The 12878-nt window shown below is 35.3% G+C and overlaps 1 protein-coding gene across 4 annotated transcripts in view; it reads left to right on the plus strand.

Annotated features, from left to right (window-relative positions):
* The window catches only part of GULP1 (GULP PTB domain containing engulfment adaptor 1), a 146421-nt gene that overhangs the window by 109807 nt on the left and 23736 nt on the right, over window positions 1-12878 (plus strand). For all 4 annotated transcript variants that reach the window (XM_065840811.2, XM_071811168.1, XM_065840814.2 and 1 more), the window contains 4 exons: window positions 3166-3264; window positions 6032-6169; window positions 8468-8584; window positions 8959-9051. In XM_065840811.2, coding sequence (XP_065696883.1) covers window positions 3166-3264; window positions 6032-6169; window positions 8468-8584; window positions 8959-9051 — 447 coding nt within the window. The remainder of the gene's footprint in view (window positions 1-3165; window positions 3265-6031; window positions 6170-8467; window positions 8585-8958; window positions 9052-12878) is intronic.

Genomic DNA, 12878 nt, shown 5'->3' on the forward strand with positions numbered 1-12878 from the left:
TTCTGTGCTTGAAAACCTCAAAACATACAATTTGAGTAGTTTCTCACGGGCAGCTGATGCAATGCAGCCGTTGTTGTCATCTTAAGGATCTTTTTGAAATATCCAAGGATTGCATTAATCTTCCTGATGAGAAGAGTCCACAGTTAGCAGAAAGCCTTACCGTAACATCAAAACTAACTTAGTTAGATCTTCCCAGGATTGTCTCCCAAGAAAGTAAGTCTGTTCCCATATGTATGATTTGCAGATTTGGAGTTGCAACAGAGAGGGTTTATTTGCATGTAGGCAATATGTTCTGGTTGGTAAGGTATTCTTTATGCTTTTCCCCTCCATCAGCCTTCATCTTCTGCAAGCTTTCTCTGTAAGGATTTTAGATTTCACTACAGATTATTAGTTACTTTTCTCCCAATTTTTTTCTCTTTTTCAGCCTGCACATTTTATCAGTAATTGTTTGCCTCCTGGTCGTTGTTCAATAATGTCATGCTTAAGAAATAAACCCTGCTGGAATACATTAGAAACATATCTTCCCAATGACAATTTCCTGTTTATAACTGCATCTGGAGACTAATATAACTAGCTTAACTAATACTTTCTTTGTATTGCTTCACTTCTTAAATATAATGGCGTGCAAAACTCAGTCAAATGAGTTGTCAGTTTTGACAAGCTGCATTTTGTGTAAAATCCATATTGATCATTATTAATTTTGTCCCACTTATTTATGCCTTTTGAGAGTGGAGTCATGGCAGGGTCATTTTGTTTACCCTTTTTTTAGTATTGGCACAGAATTATCTTCTGGAACTTCCTCAGTGTTGTGAGACTTCTTGACTACTTGGAGCAAGCCTTGGCCAGCTGTTCTAAAACTTGTGCAAGTTATTTAGATCTACTTATTTTTAAAAGTTTTCATGTTGTAGCTGTTGTTTAGGACTCTGAGATGAAGATAGTTGGAAAACCATGCATTTAATCATCTTTCTCAACCTACACTATGGCTTCAACTCAATAAAATCAAATCCTGTTTATGCCTCATCTTCATTACTGCACAGAAACACTCGTGGCATTTCCAAAAAGCCAGGGTTCACCCAATTTGATGGTTGTTCAGAGTTGGGGTGTGCTCCAGGATGACCTGTTGGACAGGGATGTTCTTGTGCACTGAAAAGTGCACTGGAAATTGAAAAGCCCAGAGTCTCCAGGTGATCTGTGGATGTTGTGGTCAAGCCATGTAATGCGTAGCAAAGCAAGCCAAGCACAGAGCCCTCTGGTACTATGGAAAGGAACCACATATGTTGTCAGAAGTTTATTCAATAAAAGGGCATAGTCAAATTACAAATCAGAAAGGAAAACTGACAGAGTGGGGGTATTGAGTAAATGTGTCAAAACGACCTGAAAGACAATTTAAGTTTAATATTCATATTGGAAAAAAATGTATGGTAATAAAGCATTGATTGGTCTATTTTTATTTTTTTTATATTTTATTTTTTTAGCAGAAGCCTAAGAATCAAACAGGTCGAATTGGTAGCATGAAATTTAAGTAAGATTTTTTTTTTAGGGGGCAGGGGTTAATTAGTGATTTTTATTAAAGAAATCTTTTTTTCGCTGTAGCAAATTTAAATTGCCCTAGAAAATCAAGAAATGTTGTTGGCCAAATGCCTCTAAACCGGGGTGGGGGGGGGGTGGTTTTTTTTGTTTGTTTGGTTTGATTTGGTTGTTGTTGTTTTGGGTTTTGGTTGGTTTTTGTTGGTTTGGTTTGGTTTTTAATGAAAGTATGTGTATAAGATGACTCACCTTAATTAAAATAAAGGGTTGGGGTAGTGATTAAACTGTATTAAAAGTGTATTCTAAATATGTGAGAAGCGGACTTGAAGATAAACAGGAGTACAGGAAAACGTGTATTGCAAGAACTATATACATGATACTGAAGAGAGACAGAAGAGGAAGTTATCTTAGATTTGCTTGACTTTTGACTAGCTGGTTTTCACTAGTACATTATCATGTACAAACCTTCACAGAATATTTGGCTAATGACTGTAGCAACCTCAGCTGTTGAAATGTAAAATGAGTATTTAGATTTAAGAGTGTAGTGGTTCAGGTGGGTTTGTTTGGGTTTGTGTTTTTGGTGGGTTTTTTTTGTTTGTCCATGTTTGTGTGGTTTTTTGTTTGTTCTCTTTAAACAAACTTGTGAAGCATGTGATATTATCAGCTAATGTGGTACATTAGTCATTAATAAAATGTCTGGACAGGTCATGTTACATGAAGTTAATAGATTAATAATAATGTTCCTAACATGTTCAATAAGTGTGTTTTCAAAATCAGGAATAAAATTGGGAGAAAGGGAAAAACAGGTAAATTATGTGCTTTAGGGTGCTTCTTGAAACTAGTTAATAAATTGCCATGAGCAGAGCTGCTTACAAGCAAAATGAAATAAAATAGATGGAGACAGTCATACTGTGTAAAACAGTTGAGTTCCTGGAAAAATTTCCCAAGTACCAGTTGGCATAGGAATAGGGACAGAACAAAAATCCAAACCCTCAACTGTCACTTAAGTAAATCAGTAATTAAATTCAGGGGTTGAGAAATTTGACATACTCTGCTTATTTTATATGCAGTGTTCATGAGAGAAAGACTAGACAGATCTAGCAGCTAGGAGATGTAAAAGGATGGGAAATGTATTGAATAGGACACATTACCTAACCCAGTAATACAAAAAGTTGTCTAACCATCATCTAGCAAACCGTTAGCAAATAAATTCTGAGAATGTGATAGAAGAGACTGACTATTTCTTAGGTGTTTACAGCTGTAGTGCTTTCACATTGAACCTGTTGGAAAGAACTGATTTCCTCAAAGGAGCATATGGGAGGTACCTACAGTGCACATGTACAGAAGTGAGTGTAGAAATAGTGGGATGTGGAAAACACAGTGACGTTCACTACATAAAAACCAAGCAGGTGACAAACTGTCTGAAAGTGTTCATGTTTCTACTATTCTAGCAATCTCACGCGAAAGCTTGGATTAAGTGCATAAAAAACAGATAAAAGTTTCAAAATTTTAAAATATTTTTTTGAAGAAGGAGAGAAACAACTTCAGTTGGAAGGAATTGAGAGGAAATTCGAAGTAATAAAAAAACAAAGAAAACTTACCATTAATGTGATTGCTGTTCTATTTTTCATCTTACAGTTTGCAAGACATATCAAAAAATCTGAAGGCCAGAAGACCCCCAAAGTTGAATTACAAATCTCAATCTATGGTGTAAAAATTCTAGATCCAAAAACAAAGGTAAGAGACTAATATATTTGTGGTGCTAAAGTAGTAATTCAATATTGATTTAACTGTTCTAGATTTTTAAAAAGTATTATTATAAAAACCATTATCTTGATGAAAAATTCTTCTAAAATACCATTTCTTGTTACAACACATGGGTGATATCTTCCTGGGAAGGTGCATGATATGCCAAAATACTGACTGTAGCTAATGTGGAATTTAATATTTTTAATCCTTTCACACCAGAACTTTTGAATTCTGAGGAAGATGAAAGCACTGTGTTAAATAATCCTCCTCAGAGACTTCAAAGAGAAATAATGAGATAAATATAATCAAACTAAAAAGTATTTACTCAATAGTCATCAGTTATTAACATCTGAATACTCTTAAATCTTTTATACGTATGTTGAATGTTGGGTTTGAATGAAGCATTTGTTACTGCTGCTTAATTCTGGAGTAATTGCTACCATTCAGACAGTTATTCTGCCTTTTGAGCAAAGGTAGTTGAGTTCAAGGTTGTATCTACTTGCAACCCATTTTCACTTCATACTCTTGATATAACCACAATTCAACAGTTCATAAGCAGAGGGGGCAAGAAATATTCTTGTCAACTTTCACTGCAGTTTATGCATCTTCCTTATGTTACAGGGTAAAAATTATTTTAAAACACCAGTTTTAAAAGTCAAAATATGTTAGTCTTCCTAACTTTTCCTGCAGAGATTAACAGAAAGCTGTAGGACAGAAGTTCCTGGGGGAATAGGAATATTGTGATCTCTCAGCAATGTCGTTATTACAAATCAAATGGTCATCAACTATGAGTAGTCTTTTTATCTCCCCCACTTCATTTCTTAAAGCCACATGTAAATGTAAATTTGAATCAAGTTTTCCTTCTTTTTACGAAATTTATAGATGCTTTGGGAAATGACTTAAATTCTGTGTTATCATCACTGATTACAATAATTTTTTCTGTGTGTTTTTGAAACAAATCACTTCCATATTGTTATAGCGGAATATTGGTTTATATTCATATGATGACTATTCGTTGTGGTAGGAAGGGGAGGCCTGCTTATGTAGCAGAACTTGATTCTATGCTTGGCACACAGGAAGGGAGGATTATAGAAAAGCGGTTCTGTGCTTAAATGATATAAAGTAGCTATATGCATCTCTAGACCTAAAAGAGCCAGAAGAAGAGCCAGTGGTTTGAGGGAGATGATTCTGCCCCTCTGCTCTGGTGAGACACCCCTGCAGTGCTGCATCCAGCTCTGGGGTCATCAGTGCAGGTAAGACACGGACCTGTTGGAGAGTGGCCAGAGGAGGCCACCAAGATGACCAGAGGGCTGGAACAGCTCTGCTGTGAGGACAGACTGAGAGAGTTTGGGTTCTTCAGCCTGGAGAAGAGAAGGCTCTGGGGAGAGCTTGTTGCGGCCTTTCCGTACTTAAAAGGGGCCTGTAAGAAAGACAGGGTCAGACATTTTTGCAGGGCCTGGTGTGACAGAACCAGGGGTTGATGGTTTTAAACTAAAGGAGGGGAGATTCAGGCCAGACATAAGGAAGAAATTTTTTACCCTGAGGGTGGTGAGAGCCTGGCCCAGGTTGCCCAGAGAGGTGGCGGATACCCCATCCCTGGAGACATCCCAGGCCAGGCTGGACGGGGCTCTGAGCAACCTGGTCTGGGTGAAGATGTCCCTGCTTATGGCAGGGGTGGCACTGGATGAGCTTGGAAGGTCCTTCCAACCTAAACTGTTCTGTGATTCTGTTATTAAATGTGAGGGAGATCTGGGGACAGGGGAGGAACAGGATATACAGAAGAAGCTGTAAAGGCTGAGAAAAGGAGCACAGCTGGGCAAGGGGAAAAGATTGTCCTTATGGTACATTTTTTTGCTGGAAGTTTGTGTGCGGAGAAGGCATGCTCTTGTTTATGAGCTTATAGCCATCTGGGAACCCTGGTGCTGTGCAGAAGCTTTCTTTTTTTAATAGATAATACTTCACATCTAAACTGCGTATTTTCTTTTAAAGCAAATACTGCTTTCCCATGTAATAAGCCAAATAAAATAAAATAAAATACCAAGAAGAGACTTGTAGAAAAAAAAAATAGTTGAGAGAGTTTATATAAAAGTCTTGTCAAGCTCTCAGCTGAAGAGCATTTTTAAATAGCTGGAACATGCTTTTTAATGGAAAGTGAAATATGGTATCTAAAATATACAACTAAGAATGTTTAAAAGCTGTTTATATTGCACCTTAAGTAAGCAATTATTTAGCTGTCTAATTTATTTCTGTGCCATGTATTTGGATAACAAAGTGATTTTATTTCTCCTTTCTAAATTTAAGATACAAAAGTAAGTTCTTATTTCATTAAAACCATTTTAATAATCACTGTGAGAAAATGAAATCTGAAGATTGTGTGCACTTGGAAAAAAAAAAAAAAGTATTTTACATAATCAGTTCCTAAATTGCACAGGGACTCAAAGCAACAGTAAAACCAATTTTCTAGCACAGAAATTACTGTCCAAATAAACACTTCCAGATAAATGCTGTCCAAATAAAAACTTCGTGCTTACATTCAGTAAAAATGAGAGCATTTGTTAGGAGATGAGTTTGCTAACTTCTGTTATAATTTACATACATTTTTGGATGCTCTCATGTACAGTGAGAAGCATTCAAAAATGTTGCTGCAAGATGCCTGCTCTTTTGTACATGAGGAAATATAGAGTTTTACTTTGTGCGTCTTTATACTAAGCAAGTACAGTAATTTCTTGAAAATAACCTTTATTTTTGTTTGCAGGAAGTCCAGCACAACTGTCAGCTCCATAGGATATCATTTTGTGCTGATGATAAAACTGACAAGAGAATATTTACTTTCATATGCAAAGACTCAGAATCAAATAAGCATCTGTGCTATGTATTTGACAGCGAAAAGTGTGTAAGTATGCGAGACGCTTTGAAAGAATTTGGGTGACTGTTACGGACTTTGGTCTGCTTTGAAATAAAACAGGAATGGTTAATGAAGGCAAATAGCCTGCCTGTTAATTGGGGTCACTTTCGTATAATCTTTCATGCCAATAACTTAGATGCATTAATTTAAAGGAGAGCCTTTTTCTTCTTTAACCTGAGGTGATTTTGTGGGGCAGTTCTTACTCCCCAGCTCGATATCCTAGGCCAGGCATCCACAACGCTCTCAGAACAGCCTGCATCCCACCAAGCTTGAAATGTTTGCACAGATGTTTTGCAGAGATTTCTGTAAGCCTGTGACTGAGACAACCTCACAGGCTCTTCTGCTGATGTGTTTGCCTCAGCCTCTCTTCCTCTTTATTTTTTTTTTAAAGCAAGGTTCTCCCTTCTCTACCCACCCCCTTTGCCACGTCTCTCCAGTTTGTTCATGCCGTGATGCACTACCAGAGAATTCATTCCACCAACCACTGACATTCTCTCGTGTTTGAGATAGAACAGGGCAACTGTTCTAAAATGTGCAATAGCAGAAAAAAAACAACAACAACAAAAAAATCCCCACCACCCCTGTCCTGCCTCCTTCCCCAAAAACACAAAAAACCAAGCCCCAAACCAAACCTTTAGGGCAGGAAATAAAGAAAATGGTGTCTGACTGAAACAGGGTTGTGTGCTTACCCTGGCAGAAAGCGACTAACAAATACAAACACTGGAATCAACACCAAAAATAGATGTTAACATTTTTAAAATAATCTGAAGGCTTTTTGTTTTATTCTGAAGTAGCTGAGGTATCATACAAAGTAAATACAAAGGGAACTTTTTTTTTTTTTTTGGGTAGGAATAGAGGCATATTCACTTTTTATGCAATTATGTAGTCCTATGTGTTACTTCAAAGTGTTACTGATTATTCTGCTGTTCACCTGCATTGCTCCAGTGCCTTCAATAGGTACTGTTCAGAATTGCTAGGCACATCTGTTAATTTCTCTTCAAATTTCTATCCTGTCGCTCTTTTTCACACATTCCCATGATTTTAAATTGCCCTTGCAGTCTCTGAACACTAGTACCACTTTTATTCCACACCTGCTCACTGTTTCTTCTTCTCTCTAACCTGGTATTTCACTTACTGTACTTTTGTCCTCTATTTCGCTCTTTGTTCATTAGTACTCTCAGGTTTCAAAGGAACCTACCTCAGTTGCAGTTTTCATTTCAACAGCCTTCATCCTTCCAAGAAGACAGGACTGCCTACTCCCAGGATTCATTATACTTTTACTAACAGAAACCATTAGTCTCTAAAGCAGTCCAGCAGTCCAAGTTCAGCTTTTTTGGTCCAATTCAGTTAATTTTGTTGTTGTTGTGTATGGGTTTTGTGTATGTGTGTGTTTGTGTTTTTTGGTGTTTGGAGGGGGTTTTTTTGTTGTTTGTTTTTGTTTTAAGAAAGGTGGCTCTATGGATTTTTTCACAGTGAAAGGACAGAGGGGTTAATTCCCCATTCTTATAGAAGAAGGGTGTCAAACTCATTTTCAGTGGGGGCCACATCAGCCTCTCAGTTGCCTTCAAAGAGACAAATGTAGTTTTAGGCCTCTGTAAATGTAGGAGTAGTTACTTGTTGCATGCCTATTTTTACCACTGTTATTTTTAAAGTAGATTTTCTGTCCAAGTTGTATATATGCATCATAACATATGATGCAAATAACCATAGAACTACTAAATTATTACATTTTTCATGTATAAATGCAAATTCTGTTTGGTTGGATTTTTGTAATCAGAAATACTTGCACAGATAAATACATTTATCTACGCTTTTTAGTGTAGATAGATTTTATAGGACTTCTAAAAATAAGTATGGAAATCCAAATGTAAAAGCAATAGGGGTCACAACATCCATTAACATGAAAACATTAATCCATTCAAACAAACCTAATTTAATTTGATGATTGAAAAGCCTGTATTTGCTTCAGAAATCATCAGGAAAAGAATTACTGTGTATTTACAGAAATTAAAGGCATAGTTTATGCTAAAAATTAGCTAACCGTGTTCTGTCTGTTCAGTTTCCCTTCTTTATCTGCAGTATTTTTTTTTTAAGTTGCTTTCATAGCATTTTCTGTCAAGGTATTTTGCTGAAGAGTGTTTGCCGTGCTGCTTTGTGGTGTTGAGTTTGTGATGGATGAAGATGAATGGGATAGATGATGTAAAGTATTTTGTGATCATCTGAACTGAAAGTAATCCTATAAAATATTCTTAATATACTAATTTCAACCTTATGTTTTATGTAAAGGCTGAAGAGATAACTTTAACAATTGGTCAAGCATTTGACTTAGCTTACAGGAAATTTCTGGAATCCGGTGGAAAAGATGTTGAAACAAGGAAACAAATTGCAGGTTTACAGAAAAGAGTAAGTTCTGAACTATGTTTTTTAAAGAGATAAAAGAACATGCTACTGTATTTGTGTTATCTGCTCTCTATGACAGCATAATTTGCATAATTTACTCTGATTGCTAAGAATTGCAACAGATGCCAAAAAAAGAAAAAAAGACCAGATAACTGCAAAATAGTACTTTATGTTTTGCTGTCTTGCAAGGTCATTAAAGAGTAAAGCAAGGTTGCAATATGGAAGATACAAAAATTGAATTATTTTTTGTAATTAGATAACTAGTTCAACATTGGTACTAAATCACCAGGTCTCTGATAAAACTTACTTTCAATGGATGCTGTTGTTGGAATGAATTAATATCCCAATAGCTGTTGCAATAACCACTTGCTTTGTAGATTCAAGAATTAGAAACTGAAAACACAGAACTGAAAAATAAAGTTCAAGATTTGGAAAACCAGTTAAGAATAACACAAGTACATGCATCTCCAGTAAGTACATGGCCATAACTCTTATGTCTGAAGTTACTCTAAATTTATAATCATTATGTTATGATTATTAGCATCTGTGCTGTCGAGTGATTATGATTAACATACAGTGATCACGTAACATATCTGTTGAAATGCAATATTGGAGTGAGATTGTGACAAGCCAACAAAAGTGCAAATTGTGCTCTCTGAAATTGTGGTTCATTAATCCCCTTGTCATACCTATTTGTTGCTGCCTAAAGACAGTAAGTGCTCCTTCTAGTAGCCATGTAAGCATGCTCCCTCAGGACGAAGAGCTCTGTTCGGCACTTAAACGATCCAGTTCAAGAATGCTACTTCAGATTTTTCGGGGAACTTCCTGTCATACGTGGATTGTCACAACTGACATTTTCCAAATGACTTTTAAAGAAACTTGCATGTCTCAAAGGAGTCATTAGTTCTCAGGAACTAACACGGGGTGGGTACATAAAAAGGAGGAACCACAGGTTCCTCATAACTGAAAATTTCTAACACTTTCTGCAGTTCCTAGAGATGATCTTGATCATTTTTAAATGACTGACTGACAGTTAGTTATATTTAGTCAGGACTTCTAAAAATGCAGGTTACATTGCGGACTGATCCTAATGACTCCCCTCTTCTTATGAGCGTATTCTACCTGTACAGTATCAGGTAACTGTGAAAATTAACCAAATTTCTTACTGTATATAGAGCAAAATCTCAGAAAAAAAGAAGGACTGCTTTTAAGGTGTGCATTTTAGGCCACCTTGTTCCTGCTGTGGATGTACACAATTTCACCTCAAATGGATGTTTAGAAATTTGGGCAGTACAAAAGTGTGTTTATAACGATGATGACAGTTTTTCAATAGCGTCTGTACACTCCTTTGGTATTGATTAGATGGTTGCTCCCAAGAGGAGTTGTCATTTAATTTCACTGCGATCTATTTAGAGGAGAAAGAACCATAAATTATAAATACTACATCACTCCCACAGCAAAAATTATAAGTTTTGAATCTCTTCTTGCTTGTGAAGCATTCCATGAAAGGTAATAAACTTTAATGCTAGATTTAAAATCAATTTAGTTGATTCCTTAATCTTTTATTTTCCTTAATTAGGATGGGAGCTAGTTTGTTTTTATTTATGAAAATAATAACTAAATGTATCTTCAGTTAAACAGACTCTTAAGTCTCTCATGATAAATGGATTTCTCTTTTGTTTAAATTAGTGAAGAACTCAGTAATTGCATATAGGAAAAAAACTTAAAGTATCGACAATGACCAAAATATTTCCTGTGGTGTGTATAGTACACGTTTATTTGGTCTTTTAAGACCTTACCAAGTAACATCATTCAAGTAGGACTGTTTTAAACTAGTTTGTGTACATTGTAAATAAAATCTCTTAATTGTGCTAGCATAACAGTAAGTACATAAAAGTGCAACAACTAAGTTGAAAATAAATGAACAGAGTAGAGGTTATGAAGTGACTTTTCAGTGCAGGGAAGAGAAAGCATAAATATTTTTGAGTTAGTTTATTAGTACTTGGAATAGCAGTTTTGGTGATATGTAGCTGCTCTTCTGCTATGTGAGCAACAAATATGTATGAAAGAAAGAAATTACAGGTAATTAATAAAAGAATTGATTGCCTGTTTTAGTTTGCAATTAGTTTTATGCGCTTTTATTTCAAATCAACTATCATTTCAAACATTACTTTGCCAAGTTCCAACCCCTACTAGAAAAAAGCAGAAGCAGTGCAAAGAATGTTTTCCTCTTTTTCTACATAGTTTCTGTGATGTAAAATAACACTTTATTTTTTAAAGGTTATTAGAGATTTGGGTTTTTTCCTGAATTTAAATTTACAGCTTGTATCACGTTAAAAATATATTTGCTGCTGCTGCTCTCTTTCTTCAAAACTAGCAAAGAAAAATCACCAGTTCTATCTTGTGATCATTTTGTCAGAGTAACATTTTCAAATCTGCTGATAATATTTTGTTAAATACTGAAATAAAATAGCTTACCTAAATGAAGCAGAATATCCAACATGGGGAATAATACCCTATCTGGGTTACTTTCTAAGAACTTTTGCTTAGATTGAGGAAAACTTGCTTCCCTGCAGATATTCTTCATGTTACATGCTCTGAACATAACATGATCATTCTTGCAATTTGTAAAACTATAAAGTTTATGTTTTTTCAGAGCTCTCATGTTACTGAATTATAAAGACATGCCAGTGCCATGCTAGAAATTCCTGAAGCTTTTTTAGAGATAATAAATAATTTGATTTATTTGTGTTAATTTGATACAGCTATAACTCCTTATCTGTCAGTGCAGTTTGCTGTTATTCTGTATGATCAATGGAAAGTTTCAGCCCTTGTACTTGATACCTGATATGATAAAAGTACGTGTGCCTTTAACTGACATCACAGTAATTTGTAAAGAATTGTTCAGTTTCACAAGCCAGCAACAGATGGTTATAAATTTGCTTCTGTTAATAGTACCTTGGATTTTCTTATCTTATGCTTTCCCTTTTGTGTTTGGCTGTTGGCACAGTGTTTGTACTTTCTCAAGCTTTGCCACATGTGCTGAAATGACTTTCCTGCCTTACTGGTTGTTGACTGTGCTCTTTAAGTGCTTAAGGTGTGGTTGCAGAGACACTGGGGAATCAGCAATTGCTTTAGCACCTCAGAAGGCAACAGACACCAAGTAATGTCGTTGTCATGCTTTATTTCCTAAGATACAGATCTGGGACAGAATGTCTTTCCCCCTTGTCAGGAACTGAGAAACCATGGTATCATTTCTATGCAGTACCAGTCTGTCATTTCTTTACTCCTGCTTTTTCCTTGTCAAGATTTTGGTGTCTTTAATTATTCTAGATACATCAGTCTTCACATAAATTTTTAATGAAAGAAGTAGGTAGAAAATACCTTCAGAAATTCCAAGTTTGATTATTTTTGTAGTATTTCATTGACCCTTTACACTTTTTTTTTTTTTTAAAAAGCCATTTAACCTTTTCCTGAGAGTGAAGCTGAAGCTTAAGTCCTCTGAGTCCCAGATCATTTTCCAATAAACAAGACTAGGTTACATCTCCTGTTCTCACTTCAGTATCAAACAGAAAATAGAATTTGAGAGCGTCTTTAAACTGTGGCATGCATCAGTTCTAAGCAGACATATCCAGATTGTCATTTAAAATAAAATTTTCTAGCTTCCTGTTGACATTTGAAATGGATTTGCTAAAGATGTACATAAAGGCATTTGCTGGAATTCATGCTCAAGATCAAATGTAACATTATCAAGACTTAAAATTCAGATCCTCTTTTATTTCCAAAATATTTTTTAAAATATTTTGTCTGTAGTGTATCAAAGATGGTACCTTGTATATGTGATGCTCAAGAGCAAAACACATAAACCATGCTGGTCTCAAAATGTTACTATACAGACAGATTTTCTTCTCTAAAAGGTATATTCACATATTGAACTCCTGAGTAATAATGTAGAACAATTTATTTGCATAATACAATCCTAAAACATCTTAATTTGCTATTCTCTGACATCAAAATGTGTCAAAAAAATTTTACACATGTTTATTATCCAAAACCCATCAGTGGTCTAACTAGGAGCAGAAAATGCAAGCAGTGAATTTTAAGCTGAAGCTTTATTTTGAACACACAATTAAAAATATAAGAGAATATTTTCACATATAAGAGAATATTTTCTATCTGATACATCCATTACCGTTTGTTTTAATTGTATGCTTTTTTAGGCAATAATAAAATAATAATAAATTTGAGTATTGCAGTGTTTATTGTGAGCCCTTCATTGCTCTACTTAATAAAAATC

The sequence above is a fragment of the Patagioenas fasciata genome, chromosome 7, assembly GCF_037038585.1.
Source record: "Patagioenas fasciata isolate bPatFas1 chromosome 7, bPatFas1.hap1, whole genome shotgun sequence".
Lineage (NCBI taxonomy): Eukaryota > Metazoa > Chordata > Aves > Columbiformes > Columbidae > Patagioenas > Patagioenas fasciata.